Source organism: Convolutriloba macropyga, chromosome 3 (assembly GCF_964194025.1).
Source record: "Convolutriloba macropyga chromosome 3, txConMacr16.3, whole genome shotgun sequence".
NCBI classification, from domain to species: Eukaryota; Metazoa; Xenacoelomorpha; order Acoela; family Convolutidae; genus Convolutriloba; species Convolutriloba macropyga.
In genome coordinates, this window is record NC_134470.1 from 33,396,409 (window position 1) to 33,420,009 (window position 23,601).

A 23,601-nucleotide genomic window follows, 5' to 3' on the forward strand; every position below is an offset into this window, starting at 1 on the left:
ATTCGGGATGTTAAAATCTTGAAAAACAATCCATTACCTTTAGAAACTATACAGTAACCTATTGTCAAACACTAGAGGATGTCCCTCGGCTCTTGTCCATGGCAATTAAAAAATTTTCAGTAGTTTGTTATCGAACCCTTAAGGACGTTCTCAGGCCATTGCGTCTGGAAAGACATGCATAATGAAAAATAAATGTTAAAAAAAATTGGAAAAATTTGCAAGTTTTGCCAAAAAAATGCTAAAATGCGTGATGTTAAAATGCTGAAACCATTGCACTACCACTAGAAACTTTGCAGTAACCTATTATAAAACCGTAGAGGAGGTTCCTTGACACCTAGGGCTGAAAGAACTAAAAAAAACGAAAATTTTCAGAAAGCTTGAAAAAAGTTGTGAAAATGAATATAGAATTGCGTGTTTTTAGCGATCGGTTGTTCGTCAGTACCCACGGGGGGGGGGGGGGGGGGGGCACAGGGGGCTCATGGGGAGGGGTGGCAACATTGGGGTGGGGGGCAACAGCGCGGTTGGGGGGGTAGGGCAAAAGTGGGGACGGCGTCAACAGTGGAGGGTCTCAACCTCTAAGAACCGCCCTTCACACAATAATAAGTATAAGTCTCCAGAACAGTCTGAGCTGATACAGAGCTGAAAGGCTATAAGAGCAATTAATGCCCGATGGGCGCTAGGTGTTTATCCCGTTTTTGAGGACGAAAAGTGAAAAGCGTCAGATGAAAAATCGGTCAAGCGAAAAATCGCCTAAAAAAGACCGACAGACTAATAAAATTGCTACAGACTTCGTTTGAGAGCAATTAACAACACTTTTAAAGTCAAAAGGTGATTCATTCATGAACATGAATGAACAAAAAACGTCACCCGCTCAAAAAAAATTAGTCCAAACTTCGTCTTATTTCAATTTCGCTTTTAGGTTAAATCGCCAATTAAACAAATAGTACTTACGGTTAAAAACCTCAAGAAAAAAGCTACTCCTTTTCGAGTTGTGAAAAGACCTCAGGACTAACATAACTGCTACAAATTTCGTTTGAAAGCAACTAAAAAGATATCGCTAGGTCCAAAAAATGATTATTGAACACAGTTACCGACAACAGTTAAGCAGGCCCATGGCAACAATTTAACCATAAATTTTTTTGACATCAAAGTTTATCTTAAACTTCAGAAGCTGGAACATTTTTACGTGATATCAGAAGCAAAATCATTTGCAGATAAAATTGATTGTTAAGAAAGATCAAGATTTTTTTTTACCGATGCGACTTGACTTGAGCCACGGAATATCTATCCCGTGGATTTCTCTCCAACATGAACTTGAGCAGACTATGAAGTTGGGGAGAGAGATCAGCTGGCACGTGCACTGGCTGTTTGGAAATATTCTCCAGCAAGATATACAAATTGTGGCCTTCAAATGGGTAGTGGCCAGTTGTGAAGTTGTATCTGAAATCAACAACACAAACTCTCAACGCGTCCAAGAATAAAATTCAGAAACTATTTCAGGAAAATTATGTTTACAATTTTGAACTCAATCATTCTCAAATTAATTGCTTCTTTACCTTAGTTGAGCAATCGAGCTAATCAGTACGGGAGGTTACCTTTGCGTAAATTTGATACCCATTCGTTTTCAAATGCTTGCAAAGGAAGAAGTATTTGTAACATGAATCTGCTTGAAGTCACTGAGAACTTCTGGAGTTTATCGAGAACCGCGAAGCGGTTCGAGATATTAGAGTTCGAAGTGACCTCTGCGGAGTCACGCAACCTTGCTCAAAACACAAAATGTGTACGTTTTAAAATGACGAAAGATGGCAGTCAACTTCTGACTAAGGTTATAGGCCCTTCTGGCATTTTAACTCCTGGCACTGCGTACTTTCGGCATTCTAAAATGTGCACGTGAGTGCTGTAAGGTAAATAAAAAAGTGCATTCATCAGCTGACGACTGAGATATCAATTGAAAGGACGACTCACAATGTGACACCGGCACACCACACATCCAGCTTAAATCCGCAGAATGAATTCTTGCCAGAGGCTACTTCTGGTGGTTGAAACATTGGAGTACCGGCACTACTCTTGATAGAAGCATCCTTCGCGTACAGATCTAGCTCCTAAAAAAACTTCCGTACCCAGCATTAGTCAATAAAAATAAATGGATCTAATCCCCCCTCAGCATTTAGTGCATACTTTCACATACGCACGTGCCATTATATACACAGTAACGTTCTATACGAAAACACACAATTTGTAAGTAGGGGTAATAAAAAATGGGTGGGGCAAAATAGAAAAGATATAAATAACTCATTTAACTCCTCAAATTCACCTTCCGCAATCTCGAAGCTAACAATTTGACCTTCGGAAAATCAACGAATGTTTTTAGGCGACAAAAAGCATGAATTTAACTTCTTGCTCAAACACGTGTGAATTTACCTCAGCAACTCCAAAGTCAGTGATTTTCAACGTTTCATCGGGTGACAAGAGGAGATTCTGGGGTTTGATGTCTTTGTGGATCACACGCTGGCTGTGAAGATACTCAACACCCTCCATTAGATCACAAAAGTACCTATTAACAAACAAAAATTTCGTTAAAATCGATCTTAAATTTTCTCGCAGAAAAAAAACCATTCAAACCCCTAAGTATTACCGCATTTAATTTTTGCAGGCATCTGGAACGCTTTAACGCCGCTCGTCCGTGTTTTAATCTATAGGGAGATTAAGGCAATCAACTAATTTTGCCATCAATTTGCAAGTTGCAAAATTAAAAAAAAAACTCACGACTGCTTAAACCGAGTACTATATGTTTATGGGGTCAGTCAGATTGATTCATCCCCACAACCATCTAGCTATCTAACAACTACTTTAGATGAAAGCAGGATAAATCTTCCATGCATGGAACTAATCTGAGCCGCATCACCTGTTTTGACTTACTTATGGGCTTGCCATGTCGGTAGCTTCTGATCAGGTGCATTTTGCAACAAGTCGTACATTCCACACAAACAGTACTCCATCAGAAGATACAGCTTCTCAGGCTTACGTGCGACGGATCTATGCCCTATCAGAACAGAGCTTGACTGTTCTTCCAGAGTAACTTCCCCATCTTGAGGCAGAATAGGCTCAGCTTCTCGTTGAAGCAAATCGTACACTGCGACTACGTTTCTGTGGGTCAGTTTGCGCATTATTTTGAACTCACTAAACAGTAATTAAATTTTTGACGCACTACAACATGAGCAGAACATTTATTAAGGTAAGTCAAATTGCGTGAAAACAGTTTTGGGCTTGTTATATATACTGAACGCCAAAAGTAAATTAACAGTAAATTAAAAGGTTGAAATTTGAGTTAAAAAGGATTTAATTGAAAACAGCAACTTCATTTTTTAAGTAGCCTGTTCTTTTGTCTTTGTTCAGTTCTTTGTTCGCGCATAAAGTCTCGCAATATAGCGGCTAGGCATATCTTCTTACTTAGTCATGGATCTATATTGAGCGACAAAAATAGATTTCCTCCACTAGCTTTACGAAATAAGAATTCAGTTATTGACGCTATGTTGCTCTATCTTCCAATAAAATTTCTAATAACAATAATAATCAAATTTCCGGTAACAATTTTAGATCATTCCCTGCTCTAGTGCTCTAACCTACCTATGAAATTGGGATAATACGCAGTGGTAACTTCGAGATACCTCAATGTAAAGTTGATGTGCTCTATCCCAGTTTCACACACACACACACACACACACACACACACACACACACACACACACACACACACACACGCACGCACGCACGCACACACACACACACACACACACACACACACACGCACACACACACACACACACGCACGCACACACACACACACACACACAAAAGCCAGGAAGATAGAACTGATCTGATTCTAGGAAGCAAGAAATTTGTGCATGAAGGGTTTTCTGCGTTTAAAGGAGAACCTAACGAGCAAGACCGGGCAATACAAAAAAAAATCCTGAAGACATCAAATTTCAGTGGGAGCTCGAACTCAAAACCAACGAAGCCGACGCTAAACGAACAATGTCCGCTGGCTGACGGCACTCATTGTACTTGGAACGTTCCCTATTCAAGAAAAATGAATAAGGTTGATCGATATGTATCACTGAGAACGCAAAAATGTCTGGGAAAAAAACAAATTGCATAAGTCCCCTGTGCGGTATAAATGGATAAACCAAAAAGCACAACCGATTGCGATACTCCGAAAACCAAATGGACGATGGCAATCACGCTGTCATCGTAAGAAGAGCAACAAAAAAAATAAAAGTTACTAAGTTACCAGATTTCTTCAGGGTTCCTGACTCTATTCTGCGTGGCCGCAACGGACTTGCTACTTATGCTTCCCTCGATAGCCAATCAACGGCATCATTCATTGATCCAAGTATTAAGGAAGTTACAAGTTCGAGGCACCGATGCTAAGCTTAATATGTCACGGAACAAAAAATCTGAAAACAAAAAATCCTATTAAAGAAAAAGGTCTACATTAAAAGGCACACTCGCTTGAGGCAGCTGTACACTCGTCAATTTCATTGCGGAAATAAAAAATGTGACAACAAAACAAGTTTTAAATAACCACTTGGTATTCTTCCAAACAAATTTCAAACTGATGGAAGTTCTCATCATTTTGGCTCAAGACGCTTACAAACTGCAAATGGTATAGAATACGGGATGCAGATCGAAAATGAACCATTCGCTATCCTGGACAATTGATGACGGGTAGTAAGTGGAGGATAATGAAGGGAAAACAAAATGTTCGCCATTTCGCCTGTCCAGAAAGTGTCAAAGAATATGCAAACATGCTGGGACATTTAAAACTAAGCTTCCAAAATCAACGTTGTAAGTCGGTCAAAGAAGGAGCTGCAAAAGCAAAATAAAACAAAATTTATAGGTAAGCTGTATGAAGTCTGTTTCAGGTGAATGCTCAGTGATCCAGATCCGAGCCTACCAATCAACTAGGGCTGATACTTGGGTCAGCTTTAATCAATGGAGCGAAGATTCCAAAGTGACCAACGCAAAGATACTGCCGTGGCGATAAAAAAAATGGTACAACGAATCAGAAAAGAAAACCACTTTTGGGAAAGAATGCTATATGCCACACAATCCAGTTGTAAAAAGCACGCAAACTCCGCCGCGATTGCAACAACGCATCAAAATAGAAAAGTATGCCTGAATGACAAGCTGCCAGCCAGACCTGATTTTCTGCATGGCTCGATGGGAACAACTTTTAGATTTATCGAAAGACCAATAGCCTTGACAGATCAAAGCTTCTACAAGGGAAAGTTCCAGAACAGGATAAGTGTTGCTTGAAAATTTGATGAAGACAAAAAGTTAATGACACTATTCACATATACGAATACCAGCGCCAGAATTTCAGAACGAAAAACTAACCAACGCTCGCAGCACAATGTACACCAACGGAGGACTTGAAATCAATCTACAAAACCAAGCAAGTTGATGCTAAGACAAAAACAGATTATCTGTATTTGTGCGCCAATTGAAAGTTATTAACGATAGTCTTCAGGTCTGCAAAGGTAAAACAAAAAAGTTGCGACTCTCAAAACCAAAAGGAAGATCTTGTCTCTGGTGTCTTAAGTATCTGACCCAATCTGACCCCACACTATTTGTTTAATTCAATGTTCAGATGAGATAACTTCTGAAGAGAACCTGGACTGAAAATGGACAAAAATTGGGAAAAAGAAGCGGAAACCGGTGAAGTCGCAGAATTCCTAAAGTGGAAAGAACAACTTCCTATTGCAGCTGAAACTAGCATCGACAGATGCTCCATTATAGTGAAGGAAAAATGTTGACTTTCATTTGTTTTCTGACTTATCTGAAGACACGATGCACGCAGGGGCCTATCTACGTTTTTCAACAAAGACCTCTCAGCCGACAAAATATTTGTAATTGCAAATTGCAGAGTGTCACCAATATGACATCTTTCAATGCCACGGTCGCAATTGCCAGCAGTGGTCATGACATTAGGATTGGAAAAGAAAATTGCCAGAAAACACGAGATCGAGATACAAAATTGCAGTCTCTGGTCAGACTCAACTACAGTACTGCAATGGATACATAACTCTCATCGTAAAAAAGTGTTTGTGAGCAATTGAGTGGCTCAGAGACTGAATACAACTGAAGTTTCAGTGGAAACATGTGCGCGGTATTCACAATCCAGAGGACAATGGCACCACAAGGGAAGCGCGCGGCTAATTGGGCCAGCATGGCTGAAGCAGCCAGATAGTAATTAGCATGAGCTAACAACTGAACCTAGTCATTAGCTCTTATGAAGAAATCACCCTCATAGGTCTTCATAATGCAAAGAAAAGAATACGAGCTTTCAGTAGTGACGATTTAGCAACTTCAATCGCCTATAATACAACATGGCAAATGTGCAGCGAGCGATAAAAAAACCTTACCAGGCAACAAAAATAATTGGCATTGATGAAATAGAATGCAAAGACAAGCGTTTTCAAGCTATTACAGGAAGAATAGTTCACTGAAGAGTTGACATCTCTCAAAGCTAAAAACGAAACTCGAAACAGGAAGATTTTTACAGTTCTTACCATTCATTGACAAAAGGGCAAAGGCAGGATAGGCAAAAGGCAAGATAGGCGAAAGTCAATTCGACTTCAATGCAAAGTACCCAAAATTGCCATATTGGAAATATCATGTTGAAGTCTTTCGCAACGAGCTCAAGAATAATTCTCATGCAAGGACTGAACATCTGAATAACATCGTTCAGCAACAATTCGCGATTACTGGTGTAAAAAGTGCCTTGCGTTCAAAAAAGACCACATGTAACACGTGCAGAAGGGGAAAAATAACACATATCTCTACCGTTAGTTCAAATGCCTAGCAGTGTGAGCCGTGCATATAGAAATAGGCCTTAAGTTGGACACAGAGTTGTCTGAAGTCTATACGCGTTACGCGGTTCGTAGCTCAAAAACGAAAACAAAAAAATGATTAGTGACAAGGGAACAGTTTTCTTAGGAGCCGACCGAGAGTCCAAAGAGTACATTGCAGAATTGAACAAAAAGAATTGAAGAACATTTAGTTCAACGATGGATCAGATCGAAAATCCTTGTGGCTGCAGCACCTCACTTCGGAAAAGTATGGGAGCAACTGCTCACAAATTGCAAGAAAGCGATGCAAATTTTCTCAACCACGAAATTTTTTGAGCAAACATTGAAAGCAAAACCATTGACACCAGTCATTTAAGATGTAAGCAATTTGGATGCTATTACTCGAAAAAAACTTCTTGTTCGGTGATAAAAACGTTTGTCCAACACACTTACCAGGCGCAGATTTAGTCCATCGCAAAATTATTTTGACAAACAGAAACTTACTCCAATCTCAACTGGGACACATTCAGAAGGAGTATCTACCGACATTGAACAATCGGCTGAGCTCGTATAGCTTCCGCGGAGAAAACAACACAAAAAACATTTCACAAATGTACAAACGTGAAAACATCACCTTTCAGACAACCTTCTCTGAAACTTATCTTCTCCGAACTCTCGAACAGAAACGATGGTTTTATGTACATGACGGCCAGGAAGATAGAACTGATCTGATTCTAGGAAGCAAGAAATTTGTGCATGAAGGGTTTTCTGCGTTTAAAGGAGAACCTAACGAGCAAGACCGGGCAATACAAAAAAAAATCCTGAAGACATCAAATTTCAGTGGGAGCTCGAACTCAAAACCAACGAAGCCGACGCTAAACGAACAATGTCCGCTGGCTGACGGCACTCATTGTACTTGGAACGTTCCCTATTCAAGAAAAATGAATAAGGTTGATCGATATGTATCACTGAGAACGCAAAAATGTCTGGGAAAAAAACAAATTGCATAAGTCCCCTGTGCGGTATAAATGGATAAACCAAAAAGCACAACCGATTGCGATACTCCGAAAACCAAATGGACGATGGCAATCACGCCGTCATCGTAAGAAGAGCAACAAAAACAATAAAAGTTACTAAGTTACCAGATTTCTTCAGAGTTCCTGACTCTATTCTGAGTAACCGCAACGGACTTGCTGCTTATGCTTCCCTCGATAGCCAATCAACGGCATCATTCATTGATTCAAGTATTAAAGTTAAAGAAGTTGCAAGCTCGAGGCACCGATGCTAAGCTTAATGCGACACGGAACAAAGAATCTGAAAACGAAAATTCCTATTAAAGAAAAAAATCTACATAAGGTGCACTTGCTTGAGGCAGTTGTAAACTCGTCAATTTTTTATTGCGGAAAACAAATGTGACTACAAAACAATTTTCTAATAACCACTTAGTATTCTTCTAAACAAATTTCAAACTGATGGAAGTTTTCATCATTTTGGCTCAAGACGCTTACAAACTGCAAATGGTATGGAATACGGGATGCAGACCGAAAATGAACCATTCGCTATCCTGGTCGATTTATGATGGGTAGTAAGTGGAGGACTATGAAGGACAAGACAAACTGTTCGCCATTTCGTCTGTCAGAAAGTGTCAGAATATCCAAACAAGCTAGGACATAAAACTAAGCTTCCAAAATCAACGATGTAAGTCGGTCAAATAAGGAGCTGAACAAGCAAAAGAAAATAAGACAAAATTTTTAGGTGAGCTGTATGAAGGCAGTTACAGGTGAATGCTCAGTGATCCAGAGCCGAGCCTACCAAACAACTAGGGCTGATCCTTGGATCAGCTTTAATCAATGAAAGATAATGAAGATTCCAAATTGACCAATGCAAACATACTGACGTGGCGTTAAAATTCGTACAACGAATCAGAAAAGAAAACCACTTTTGGGAAAGAATGCTATAAGCCACACAATCCAATTGTAAAAAGCACGCAAACTCCGCCGCGATTGCAACAACGCATCAAAATAGAAAAAGCCTGAATGACAAGCTGCCAGCCAGACCTGATTTTCTGCATGGCTCGATGGGAACAACTTTTAGATTTATCGAAAGACCAATAGCCTTGACAGATCAAAGCTTCTACAAGGGAAAGTTCCAGAACAGGATAAGTGTTGCTTGAAAATTTGATGAAGACAAAAAGTTAATGAAACTATTCACATATACGAATACCAGCGCCAGAATTTCAGAACGAAAAACTAACCAACGCTCGCAGCACAATGTACACCAACGGAGGACTTGAAATCAATCTACAAAACCAAGCAAGTTGATGCTAAGACAAAAACAGATTATCTGTATTTGTGCGCCAATTGAAAGTTATTAACGATAGTCTTCAGGTCTGCAAAGGTAAAACAAAAAAGTTGCGACTCTAATACCCAAAAGGAGGATCTTGTCTCTAGTGCCTGTCTATAGTCTCTAGTGTCTGTCTACAGTATCTGACGCAATTGGATTATTTGTTCGGTCCAAAGTTCAGATGAGATAACTTCTGGAGAGCATGTGGACAGAAAACTGACAAAATTGGGAAGAGAAGCAGAAACCGATTAAGTAGCGAATTCCTAAAGTGGAAAGAACAACTTCCTATTGCAGCTGAAACTAGCATCGATAGATGCTTCATTATAGTGAAGGGAAAATGTTGACTTTCATTTGTTTTCTGACTTATCTGAAGACACGATGTACGCAGGGGCCTATCTACGTTTTTCAACAAAAACCTCTCAGCCGACATAATATTTGTAATGGCAAATTGCATAGTGTCACCAATGTGACATCTTTCAATGCCACGGTCGCAACTGCCAGCAGCGGTCAAGACAGTGGGATTGAAAGTGCAAATTGCCAGAGAACACGAGATGGAGATACAAAATGGCAGTCTCTGGTCAGACTCAACTACAGTACTGCAATGGATACATAGCTCTCACCGTAAAAAAGTGTTTGAGCAATTGAGTGGCTCAGAGACTGGATACAACTGACGTTTCAGTGGAAACATGTGAGCGGTATTCGCAATCCAGCAGACAATGGCACCACACGGGAAGCGCTCGGCTATTTGGGCCGGTATGGTTGAACCAGCCAGATAGTAACTAGCATGAGCTAACAACTGAACCTAGTCATTGCCTCTGATGAAGAAATCACTCTCATCGGTCTTCATAATGCAGGCCGACAAAAAGAATATGATCGTTCAGTAGGAACGATTTCGCAACTTCAATCGCCTATTATACAAGATGGCAAATGTGCAGCGAGCGATGAAAAAACCTTACCAGGCAACAAAAATAATTGGCATTGATGAAATAGAATGCAAAGACAAGCGTTTTCAAGCTATTACAGGAAGAATAGTTCACTGAAGAGTTGACATCTCTCAAAGCTAAAAACGAAACTCGAAACAGGAAGATTTTTACAGTTCTTACCATTCATTGACAAAAGGGCAAAGGCAGGATAGGCAAAAGGCAAGATAGGCAAAAGTCAATTCGACTTCAATGCAAAGTACCCAAAATTGCTATCATGTTGAACTCTTGCGCAACGAGCACAAGAATAATTCTCATGCATGGACTGAACAAGTGAATAACATCGTTCAACAACAATTCGCGATTACTGGTGTAAAAAGTGCCTTGCGTTCAATAAAGACCAAATGTAACACGTGCAGAAGGGGAAAAATAACACATACCTCTACCGTTTGTTGAAATGCCTAGCAGTGTGAGCCGTGCATATAGAAATAGACCTTAAGTTGGACAGTGAAAGTCGTCTGAAGTCTATACTCAGTTACGCGGTTCATAGCTCAAAAAGGCAAACAGATAAAAAATGATCAGTGACAAAGGAACAAATTTCTTTGGAGCCTACCGAGAGTTCAAAGAATACATTGCAGAATTGAACAAAAAAGAATTGAATAACATTTAGTTCAACGAGTGATCAGATGGTAAATCAATGTGCCTGCAGCACCTCACTTCGGAAAGGTATGGGAGCAACTGCTCAGAAATTGCAAGAAAGCAATGCAAGTTTTCTCAACCACGTGACTTTTTGAGCAAACATTGAAAGCAAGACCATTGACACTAGTCATTTAAGATGTAAGCAATTTGGACGCTATCACTCGAAAATTCTTGCTCGGTAATAAAAACCTTTGTCCAACACACTTACCAAGCGCAGAAGATTTAGTCCATCACCACAAAATTATCCCGACAAACAGAAACTTACTCCAATCTCATCTGGGACACATTCAGAAGGAGTATCTACCGACATTGAACAATCGGCTGAGCTCGTTTAGCTTCCGCGGAGGGGAAAACAGCACAAAACAGAGGTGGAATTCCTTGGTATATGTTTTTCATTTTTGTACACTAGCTACTCTCTTGTCATAGCAACTATATACGTCATAGTAGTAGTTACAGGTACATTTATAGTCACGTGCTAAGAAAAAGTGGGAATAAAACAGAACATAGCACAGAACTCCTTTGTTCAAATAGGCTTTGTTCAAATAGCTCAGCAAAGCCATCGCAAAAAGAAACTTTCGTGAGCAGTAAATAAGGTTTTACTATGTCTTGTACTTTCAATATTCTTCAGCCGCAAATTTCTTGTGTCTTGTATTTAACATTTTTGTGAGCAGTAAAATATTTGTTAGTGTCCTGTATCTACGAATTATTTGAGCTGTAATTCAGCTGTTACAAACCCCCAGCTTCTGGTATTTCAACTCCAGATATACAAAAGCAAAGTAAAAAAAATATCCGGATAGATTTGGAACGGCTATAACAAAACTGGGCGGAGAAAGCTTTCCTTTTCACAAACGACTGGGTGAGCAGCCGTTACACGAGGCTATTATTAATTTAATCACGATCTTTTTCTAATTAGTCTTCGTCTCCATTGAAGATTCTTGAAACCTTTAGACTTGTGATTTTCCAATAACCTCTACCACTTTCCAACAACTACTGTGTGCGTGATACCTTTTCTCACTCTGTCATTCAGTTATTTATCAGTTTTTACGTCAACACAGTGATTGCTTAATCATACGTGATATACCACACTCAAAAATGACTCATTTTCCTTTCAAATGACTCCCCCATACTAAATACTAACTCAATGTAGAAGAACTCGCTCGCCTTATCTGAAAACAAATTGTACTGATGATCAAGAATTTGATATTGTGTCGGAGCTTCCAGCTACGTGACATGGCATTCTTCTCGAACAGAAACAATGGTTGGCAATTTTACCATTCTCCTAATTTTACATGAATTATTAAATTAATTTGAGAGACTTCAAAAAGTACCTGAGTTTACAAAAACCTGGCGGCCATCATGACATTGAATATCAAACTAATGACTGATGAATTGTTCCCAAACAACTGTCGCTTGCGCTGGTTCGGTAATGATAAACTTAAGCTTAAGGAGAGGGAGGCTAGCTTAACAGATTGAGAGGGAAGCAGTTGATCTAAACTTCCCCTTTATTCCTCCTCGGCAGTTTTGTCGAAATGGACATCTAAGACTAGTACAACTTTAGCAGAACTTTAAAGCAATTTATTAACCACGAGCTTTACCAGTATATTGCATTGCTCTAGTTCGAAAATGAAATCGACAAGACGAAAAACGATCAAGCAAAATATCACAAGAGCCCTACAGGATCCAAATAAATTCCCGAGTAAAACTTAATTCGAAGTGATTATTTTCAAAATCCTTGTTGCTCACTCGTAGCTCAGTGCCTTTTCTATTTGCTCCGTTTTTAGTACAATCAGGATTACGAAGTAGGATTACGAGCAATCAATTGTAAAAAAAATATTGTTCCGACCATCTATATTTTTGATTTAATTGTCTTCCAAAAGAGGAAGAGAGATAGAAACATTAATTTTATCTCGAAAATAACTGTTGTACGAATAAAAGAGTTCGAAAAGATAAATTCGAAAATATTCAAAAAACTTGAAAAACTTGCAAATACTTTAAAAAATTGCTATTTAAATCTTGAAAAACATTCCATTACAACAAGTATAATCAAATCTTAGAGGAGGCTGTGGCTCTTGAGGCTGGCGAAACCTTAAAATTGCCAAAAAATTTCAAAAAATTGCAGTTGATAAAAAAAACTGCTAAAACTTGTGATAAAAGTTGAAAACTAATCCATGGCCAAAAAATATTCTCCAGTAACTTATTATCAGACCATAACGGAAATTTTCTGTTGTGCTGAAAAACCTGAATAATGTGAATAAATGTCAAAAAAAATTGCAAGTTTTGAAAAAAGGCCAAAACACGTGGTGTTGAAATCTTGAAAAACATTTCATTACATTTACAGTAACCTATTTTCAAACCCTGGAAGAGGTTTCTTGTCTTTTGAGGCTGGCAAAACCAAGAAACGGACAAAAATTTTAAAAACCTGGAAATCTGCAAGTTTTATTTTTAAAAAAATCGCTAAAACTTGTCATATTAAAAAATTGAAAGCTATTCCATGGCAATTGAAAAATTTTTCAGTAATCTAGTATCGAACCCTTAAGGACGTTCTCAGGCGTTCTCTGGAAAGACGTGCATAAAAATAAATGTAAAAAAAAATTGAAAAAATTTGCACGTTTTGTCAAAATGCTAAAATGCGTGATGTTAAAATGCTGAAACCATTCCATTACCACTGGAAACTTTGCAGTAACCTATTATAAAACCGTAGAAGAGGTTCGTTGACACCTAGGGCTAAAAGAACTCAAAAAATGAAATTTTTCAAAAAGCTTGAAAAAAGTTGTGAAAATGAGTATAGAATTGAGTTTTGATAGCGATCGGTTGTTCGAACGTAGCCACGGGGAGGGAGGAGGGGGGGGGGTTGCACCGGGGGCTGATGGGGCGGGAAAGTTGGGCAACAGTGGGGTGGGGGCAACAGCGCGGTGGGGGGCAATAGTGGGGGGGGGGGTGAACAGTGGGGTTGTCTTCAACCTCTAAGAACCGCCCGTCACATAATAGGTACAAGTCTACAAAACAGTTTGAGCTGAAACAGAGCTGAAAGGCTATAACAGCACTTAATGCCCGCTGCGCGCTACCTGTTTATCCCATTTTAGGATGAAAAGTCAAAAGCGTTAAGTGAAAAATTGCATAAAAAAGACCAACATGACTAATATAATTGCTACAAACTTCGTTTGAGAGCAATTAACAAAGTCAAACTAACACCACATAAAAACTAAAACTTAGATAAGAGACCTGCCCTTAATGAGTTAGGTAACAATTAGACAAAAAAGAACAAAAAGGAAAAAGTTATAAAATGATTATAATGTCTCAAACAGAAATTTTGAAGTCATTGAAACCATTAGCTACCCACTTAAATTAAAAAATAGGTTTATTTATAACTCCAGAAGACGACATTGAAACTTCTCATTGTCCAGGTTATGTTTCCCGACTAATAAAAGAACAATACTGAAAACTATGAAAAATCCAATAAAACTTTGCTTAAATCAGTATCCAAGCCAAATCCTATGCTATTAACTAAACAGAAAATACAATTATATATAAATGGAATCGAATTCAACGCCAACGAGACTTGAATTTAGTATGCTAATGTTACAAGACCCAAAAAATAAACTCAAATTTGGTCAAAAATTACAATCAAAATTTTTTTTAAGAAATCTCGTAGAATCAAAGCCAGAAAACCATTATTTTAAGCGTGAAACCGCTATTTAAAGAACTTGAACAAAAAATGATGCACCCTTTATACTATGAGTATACATCTCCAATACATTTTCTGTGAATTGCATACTTGGGGACTAGTGAGTTGAAAGCCTCTAAGAGAACTTAAATGCCCTCTGGTCGCTACCTGTTCATCCCGTTCATGAGGACAAAAAGTCAAATGGGTCAGACGAAAAGGTCAGCCTTAAGCAAATAAGTTGTAAATAAGTTTCTGCTTGAACTTATTCATCATTATCTTCAGCAAACCAATTATCATTGATGTCAATGATAGCTTTGCCAAATTTGTTTGCGATGCAGTACCACTCCTTTCACTGTAGCGTTTCAACTGAATGCAATCTACTACCCAATTTCTTTGAATGGAATTCCTTTTTATGGAAAAAGAGTGAAACAAATCATACTTGAGGGCATTTCTCTCTCCATTGGGTATCTTTTTGAGTTTCTGTTTATTCATTATTTTGACAGCCATCTTCTGCAGAGTGAAGGTGTCGAGGACCTGCTTCACCTTTCCATAGGAACCCTCGCCCATCTGAGATCCCAATAGATACCTAAAATAGTCAAACAATCTACAACATCACCGACTGATATCGGGTGACCTGCTTTCAAACTACTGACGAGCAGTTGGCGGTGAGGGGGTTCAAAGCGCCCAAACAACTTCACTGCAAATCTTTAATTTACATCTTCTCAGCACTCAGCAGTTTAGTGTAGAGAACAATAATACAGCTCCTCAGACACTTATAGGATGAAAATAATAGGATGAAATATAGGATGAAAATAATAGGCTCCACACAATAATAGGATGAAAAAATTGCATAAAAACCAGAGGACTGATGTAATGGCTACATGCTTCATTTGAGAGCGATAAAAAATGGCATCTTTTGATAAATTTCTGTCTTATGTTTTGATTGCCAAACAGACTCGCAATTAGTTTCATTGCATGATATATATTCACCACATTCAAACATACTCCAAAGACAAAAAATACTTTTGTTTTGAAAATAGAAAACATAGCTGGCAGATTGCCAGAAAATAGCCGCAATAGATTCGTAGATCGGCAGTAAAGAACAGTAAAAAAGACAGACCAAAAAAAAATCGTCTTTTCATTGAGGGCTGATCTGTTATATTTTGATTAAAAATCTTATAAGTTACTGCTGCCTCTATTAGCTGCCCTCTAATAACCTTTATTTAGAGTGACACACACACACACACACATTTGACCTTATCTCTCAATTAAAGTAAATAAAAGTTAATTTCAAAGTGAGGAAGTGATTTTTGTGAGTGAGGTAAGTCAAGTGTGACCAAAAATTTAATCACGCAAATGAAATAAAAAACTCGCTCCACTAAGAGCGAAAAATGACGTCAAACATGCAATTCAGTTGAAATTGCATGAACGAATGAACAAAAAGTGGCTGTGACGTCATATGGTCGTAACAAAAATCATGACGACAAAATAAAAAACATAGCAGGACAAGTCCTGAAATACAATTCAAAGAATTGAATGAAAAACTTGGACGCACTCTACCTGATCAGCAGATCAATTGAACAATGCCAGCCAGAACAAAAATCGCCAAAGAATTGAGAAACTAAAAGAATCAAAACTAAACAAAAACAAACTCATTGCTAAAACTCTTGAAGCTTTTAAACCTACGGCAAAACTTTTTCCCTTTAAAAACACCTATTACAAAAATATGTTCAAAACCAATTTTTGTTTCTGAAATCAGTCCAGTATTATATCTGCAATACCTGAAAAATATTCATTGGCCCTTGAAGATCGATAAACTTGAAAATGACCAAAAAATTTAAGATAAAAAAAAACAATTGCAAGTAATAAGAAAATGTTGCTGAAAATTGTGATATAAATATCTTCAAAATCATTTCTGTGTCTCTAGAGGCTATCCAGTAACCCAATTCCAAGCATTAAAAAATCAGTGGCTCATAGATCGATAGGCAAAAAATTTTAGAAAAAATTTCAAACTTCAAAATAGAAATTCCTTCTATTAAAATGTTGAAAGCCATTCAATTGCCCCCTAGCAATTATTTAATAAAATATTGTCAAACCCTGGATGCGTTTACCTGGCAACTGAGGCAAGAAAAAAAATAAATAAAATACAAATATTTAAAACAAAAAAACTTAAAAAAAATTGCAATCCTATCAAACAATTTCTAAAAGTCGAAAGGTTAAATTGTTAAACAAATCCAATGAAACTAAAAACCATGCAGTAACTTTTTTTATCAAAACGTGGAATAGGTTTTCTTGCACTTGGGAATCGACGAATATCAAAAACTGACAAAAACTTTAGGAAACATTAAAAAAATTGCAGATCTTATCAAAAAAATGCTACAATTCGAGACATTAAAAAGTTAAAAAGCATTCCATTCTAACTAGAAACTATGCAGTTCCCTATTAACAAACCTCAACGGAGATTGCCTGGTCCCTGAAACTGGAAAAACTGACAAAATGATGAAAATTTTCAAAAACCTGAAAAAAATGCAAATTTGTTAAAAAAAATTGCTAAAATTTGTGATATTCAAAAGTTGAAACTTATTCCATGGCAACTAAAAATTTTTCAGAAACTTATTATCCAACCCCTAATATGGGTTTCTTGCCCCTGGGACTCAAACAACTTGAAGGATGACAATAAATATGTCAAAAAACATGAAAAATTTGCAACTTTTGTCAAAAAATGCTAAAATTCATGATGTCAAAAATTTGAAAACCGTTACATTACCACTAGAAACTGTGCAGTAACCTATCATCCAACCCTTTATCAAACCCTAGATGAGGTTTCGTGACACCTAGGGCTAAAAAACTCAAAAAATGACAAAAATTTTCAAAAACCTGAAAAAAATTGCAAAAATGAGTATCATTTTGTGTGTTTGTAGTACCACGACATATAGCTCATAAAATGGTCATAACAAGCAATTTTGTCTCGCAAAAGGCCTTCATCAGCTTTTAAAAACTTCAACCTTAGACTAATCAAACAAAAATCTCAAAAAAATCACAAAAAACACGAAAAATTGCACCATTTTGAGACGAAAAACTCCTAAAAATGACCTTTTAACCTTTAATTAAAGCCATCCCAGCAGCTGCACCACTATAGGCACTTGAAGGACTACTAAAGCCCACTTTGGGCCTCTAATGAAACTTAATGCCCGCTGGGCTTTACCTGTTTATCCCGTTTCGAAAGATCAAAGTCATTGAAAAACGTGTGAACACATCTTAAAAAAAAAACACAGCGCACCAATACAATTCAAATTCTTTGAATTGTAAAAAACCAAGAGAAGGCCAATAATAGCCCCAGCTATCGCTGTGCGGCTATTAAAAAGAGGTATGATAACTCTTTTTAGCTTCGCTTATACTTTTTTCTATCTTTTTAGAAGCGGCTATGTAGGTGCTAGTGCCAAGTGCTATATTGTGTGAAGACAGAGTTATCGTTGCAATTTCCTTTCTAACAAAGGCTTTCAATTGCAAGTTTTTGCTAAGTGCTATTCGGAGCGCGGGTTCGGTAAAAACGCTCTTTTTCTGCTACAAGTTTTCTTTTCAAGTATTTTGGTAGGCAACTGAACTGTAGTGAGCAGAATCGTCTGTGTGAATTTCAAGATAATAAATGCGTGCTGTATAAATTTACAAAAGACTTTTCAACCAATCAATATTCAGCATCGTCATAACAGGTTAGGAAAAGTGTAACTCTGCTTATTTCCTTGTAGCCATTATTACAGGATCGGGAACCATTTCGGTCACCGTGGAAGTTTTGACGAATATGGAAAAAAATAAATTTTGTAGCACGTTTTCGGCCATATTTAAGCATTACAGCTTTACCGTCTATTGAATCAACGATCTATGCCTAATTGTTGTGATAAACTTATTAAATAGTTTCATATTGGCAATGATGATGACAAATGGACACCAAAACAGCCACAGCCAAGCGTATCAAACTATCCCTCCTCCTTTGAGCTATCTGGGAAGAACTCCGGTTGCAAAAGGGCCCAAGCGAGGCTGTACGTAATTGAGTCCTATAACCGAAAACCCCGACGCCAACCTAGAAGCTATTATTCAAAATGCCATTAGAAATGCCATTCCCGACATCATTGCTCAAATGCAGCAGCAACTTGAAGCTTCAATCGCACGTTCTGTCCAAGATTCCCTGGCGACTTTTAAACAACAAGTCAAAACAGAAATGGTCGACCGCGAAAATAGGTGCTACTTGAAAAGACTGTCGGAAAGTGATGTGCACGAGTCGTACAACAGGCGAGATAATGTAAAAATTTTCAATCTCAAGATGGACGAGGGCAAAACACGCGAAGAGTACAATGAGATTATTGACAAAGTACTGGAAGTCATTGATCGAGTCGAATCAGTTGTTGAGGCCTCGGACATTTCAATTGCTCACCGCCAGCCTGGAAAACGCAATCATTGCGAAGTTCAATAGAAGGGTGGAAAACTGGACCTTCTGAAGAAAAAGGAGCTAGCAGAGGTGGACGACATGAATTATATAAGTGTGGTCGAGGATATCACCAGACCCAGATTGAACTTCTTGAATATTATGAAAACTGACAACCGCATCAAAAGTGCCTGCCTGCGTGAAGGCGTACTGCACTACAAGTGGAACAACGACACCAGAGTTTATAAAATTTTCGGGTTGTATGAAGGTGGCTCAGTGCTCAACTACCCCCTCTCTGACGTTCCTGCATGTTTCAATGGTGTTTTCCCCCAAAAAATAACTCAAGTCTCTTGAACCCCTCCATAAACCCCTACCGTCCCGTGAAAAACCCTCTACATCTAAACCCACGCAGATAATATCTATTTTGCATTTAAACATCCGCTCAATCAGGAACAAACTACTGGAATTGGAATCTTTTATATATGGACTTGAATCACTTCCCAAAGACATGCCTCACGGAGACACACTTAGATGATGATGATGATACTTCTAATTGTCGTTTGCCTGGATACTCGAACATTGAGGTGAAAAATCGTAACAAGTATGGCGGAGGGGAGATGATTCAAGTCCATGAGAGTGCGACGATAAATAAAACCTTGCAAACTCCATTCGAGGAGGCAATATGTGTTGAAACCAACAGCCAATCATACACATTTAAAACCTTGGTGATTTACAGTAAACCTAGAACTAACAAAAACCAGTTCTTTGAGTTACTTGATGAAAATCTGCAAGGTAATAATTCTGCCACAATGCCTTTCATTATATGCGGGGATTTTAACATCGATACAAAATCTCAGAATTTGATTAGCAGTAACTACGTCGATATTATAAATGCAAACGGCTTCAGTCTGTTCGATAGTTCGGATCGTCCAACTAGAGAGACTGATCATTCATCAACCTGCTTAGATCATTTCATCTATCAAAATATTCCTTCATTTAAATCAAATATCCTGTTTCATCAAAACATCGCAGATCATTATCCTATTCTAGCTAGTTGATTGGTCAACGACCTCGATCAGACTTACGGTCAGTGTAAATTTCGAAATACAAAATTTATTCATGACGAATCTCGGCGACAGCTCTTCCTGCATGAACTCCAACAACACCTGAGTCTCAGGGAAGTTGAAATATTAAGCAGTCGTTATCCAAGCATTGCTTTTGAAATCTTGAACTCGAGTTTTATTAAGGTCTTTGATATGTTTGCCACAATGCAAAATGAAAAGGAAATCAAATCAAATAACAAACCTAAATGGTTGACAAATTCCTTGAAAAATCTTAAAACCAAGCGTAACAAAGGTCATAGAAAATGGAAAAGTAACCCCAATAATCCAGATTATCTGGCGAATTTCAAAATTCAGCGTAAAAATTTCGAGTACGCATACAAAAAACCAAAAAAATCTTACTATGCAGATAAGTTTAAGTCTTGCATTGGTGATTCAAGACAAACTTATCATTTACTTAATGAAATCAGTGGCAGAAGTACGCACTCAAAAAAGATTCCTATTCTATCCTCTTGTTATGAAGCGAACTAGTCACCCTCTTTCGGTGACGTGGCAGAAAAGTTCAATCAATATTTTGTCAATGTACCTAATATTATTCTTCAGTCGATCAATAACGTGCCTCGTATTCCCATTTCAGACAATGACAAGTCTTTATATTTATACCCGGTCTCAACGTTTGAAGTTGAGGAGCTCATTGATAGCTTGGCTCACAAAGCATCATCTGGTGATGATGGCTTAAGTAATATAATAGTTAAATTATCAGCCCCTGTTACGGTTCGCTTCATGACACACTTTATTAATTGTTCCTTCACTCATGGCTTCTTCCCCGAATCGCTCAAGAATGCAAAGATACTTCCTCTAAACAAAGAAGGCAGTAAATTCGAAAATAACTACCGCCCTATTTCACTTTTGAATATATGGAGTAAAATTTTTGAACGTGCTATGCATACGAGGTTATACAACTTTTTTGAGCGATTCGGGCTCCTCTCACCCTGTCAATTCGGCATCCAAAACAAGCATAGTACCATCGATGCTTTAGTTGAGTTAACGGAGAAAATAAGGGAAAACTGGAATGTTAAGAACATTAGCTGCTTTTTTTGGATCTACGGAAAGCGTTTGATACACTTGATCACACAATTTTACTTTATAAATTAGAAAGATACGGAATAAGAGGTAATGTTTTGTGTTGATTGAAATCTTATCTCGGGAGCCGAATGCAAAGAGTAGAAGTCAATTGCATTTCCTCGCAATCGAGACTCTCTAAATAATGTGGTACTATTTCAAAACTTAGGCATTATGTCCCGCGTAACCAGCTTATTGATTATTGCAAAATGAACGTAAGTTCTATTATCCAATATGGCATACTAGTCTATGGGTGCAGCAGCTAGAGCAACCTGTTGCCCATTTACAATTTACAAAAAAATACTTAAATTCATTTATTTCAGAAAAAAATCCGACAGTGCTAATGACATCTTTGTTAAAAATAATTTACTTAACATCTACCAGCTTCATATATACGAGTTATTGAAGCTAGTTTTGAAGTCATTGAGTGGATTACATCGTGAAAGTTACCTTAATTCTTTGTTTTCGTTTTCGCCATCGAGACCTACGCGAAGTGCATCAAAAACATTACCAATGGAATCGTCTAAACAAATGATCAGTTAAATTCAGAGCCTCGAAGCTCTTTAATGCATTGAGTAAAGCCGATGTTCTTCCCTATAATATTATTGGATCGAATGAAAAAGTTATTAAGAAAATTATCATAAATTTAAGGATACATTTTTGGTTAATAATGATGATATAGTGAAACTTTGGATAAATGACCCTTTGGATAAATGCTATCAGACATCTGATTTGGGAATGGGATTTCTGTGGAAAAAAATGAGCTCTCAATTCCTTCTAGTTTCCGAGTTATCGCAATTTTTTCAAAATTTTTAAATTTTTCCCGCTAAAGTTGCTTCTGAAAAACTTAAAAAAATTTTAAACGGAAAAATTTTGGAGGCCTAATTTATGCTTCCAGTAGGTTTAACGGGGTTTAATTAGGCTGCTGTTAAATTGTGTCGACTGTAGCAAGAATATTTTATAAGTTTGTTTTTTTAAGTCCACTTCGTTAATAACGATTTAGTGAAATACATCTTTGAATAATTTTTCTAGAAAAACCTAAAAAACGACGCCTTGGATAAATGCTATCAGACATCTACTTTGGGAATGGGATCTTTGTGACAAAATATGAGCTCTCAATTCCTTCTAGTTTCCGAGTTATTGCAATTTTTCAAAAATTTTTGAATTTTTCCCGCTAAAATTGCTTCTGAAAAACTTAGAAAAATTTTTAAACCGAAAAATTTTGGAGGCCTAATTTATGTCTCCAGTAGGTTTAACGAGTTTTGAGCTTTAATTAGGCTGCTGTTAATTTTTGTCGAATGTAGCGAAAATATTTTTAAGTTTTTTTTCCATTTCTTCATTTCTCTATGTTTTTGTTATCATAGGAACTTCTTTGTTGAAATAGTCCTACTGCCTAGTTTACAGAGTCTCTAAGGGCAGGGCGTGTGGGTTTAAATACCCCGTTGCCTGTCCACTTTGATCATGTTTGTACGAGTCAATATTTACGTTTATTTTTTGTACTTGCTGTTACTTATTTGGTACTTGATCAAAGAAATAAATTCTTTCTTTCTTTCTTTATGGGCGGTGCATGTTGAGCTTATCAGCTGTTTGCGCAACGAGCTTCACTCTTCATTTAAAAAATTAAAGCTATATTTCTTTTCATCAAACATGCATTTCCATGTAACTTTGTTTCTTTAACCTTGAATTTGTAAGGTCATATGCGCCTAAAATGAGCGAGCAGTACCTATAAGACGCGATCGACATAAAAATACCAAAACTAGGTCATATTCCATATTCTAACCAGCCGTCAAGAAAAACTTTCAATAATACACCCGTCTGCTGATCATACAAATTAAATTGGGATATATAGAATGGAGACAGAACTCATCCTACCTCTCATTGATGAACTTGGGTGGCTTTTCACGCCCGTTCTCCACGAAAAGATTATCCAACGATTCTACCTGTTGGAAAATGAACTCATTTCCTACAACTTCGTCATCTTCCGCCAAGACTTCATTTGGAGTTACACTTTCACCTTCAGTGTCTGGTATGGTTTGAACATCAGATACGAAAGTCTGCTCTTCCACTAAAGCTGTTGGTTCCATCGTCAAATGTTTCACAAATTGGTTGTTTCAGATTAAAAAGGAGTGTTATTTTTCAAAGCCATAATAATGATTAAAGTCATTGATTTGACAACAACTCATTTTCTTCAAATGTACGATATATGTCATTTTCAATTAGCGGCAAAAGTGGGTAAAAATATGTCCACAAGTTAGAATTCGTGACTAGACAGCCACTGACTGCAAGGCACTGCGTTTAAAGCTCCTACCTCACTCACATTATATCTGAAACAAATTGATAGTAACAGATGACAGATCACTAGTTGACTTGATAATTTGCATATGCACAATGTTCAAAACACGCGTATCCGCATTTTTGGCTCCGACATGTTTTCCACATGTTTTTTCGACATGAAAAGTGTATCCAACTTTTAATAAAAAGAACTAATAAATAAATTTTAATAATAATCATCCAACTT

General features: G+C 37.5%; 1 protein-coding gene across 1 annotated transcript; it reads right to left on the reverse strand.

Annotated features, from left to right (window-relative positions):
- Positions 1-1,057: 1,057 nt before the first annotated feature.
- LOC142337020 (serine/threonine-protein kinase STK11-like) lies at positions 1,058-23,403 on the reverse strand. The gene is made up of 6 exons (XM_075386053.1): positions 22,956-23,403; positions 14,920-15,066; positions 2,920-3,180; positions 2,422-2,554; positions 1,966-2,102; positions 1,058-1,440 (listed from the first exon to the last, which is right to left on the reverse strand). The coding sequence occupies exons 1-6, from the start codon at positions 23,165-23,167 to the stop codon at positions 1,251-1,253; spliced, it is 1,080 nt and encodes a 359-aa protein (XP_075242168.1). The 5' UTR covers positions 23,168-23,403; the 3' UTR covers positions 1,058-1,250.
- Between the last annotated feature and the right edge of the window lie 198 nt (positions 23,404-23,601).

Coding starts and splice junctions, on each gene's coding strand:
- LOC142337020 (XM_075386053.1), bottom strand. CDS start 23,167: ATGGAACCAACAGCTTTAGTGGAAGAGCAGACTTTCGTATCTGATGTT. Junction 15,067..22,955: donor CCCAAGTTCATCAATGAGAG/GTAGGATGAGTT, acceptor TGACTATTTTAG/GTATCTATTGGGATCTCAGA. Junction 1,441..1,965: donor TGGTGTGCCGGTGTCACATT/GTGAGTCGTCCT, acceptor TGTTGATTTCAG/ATACAACTTCACAACTGGCC.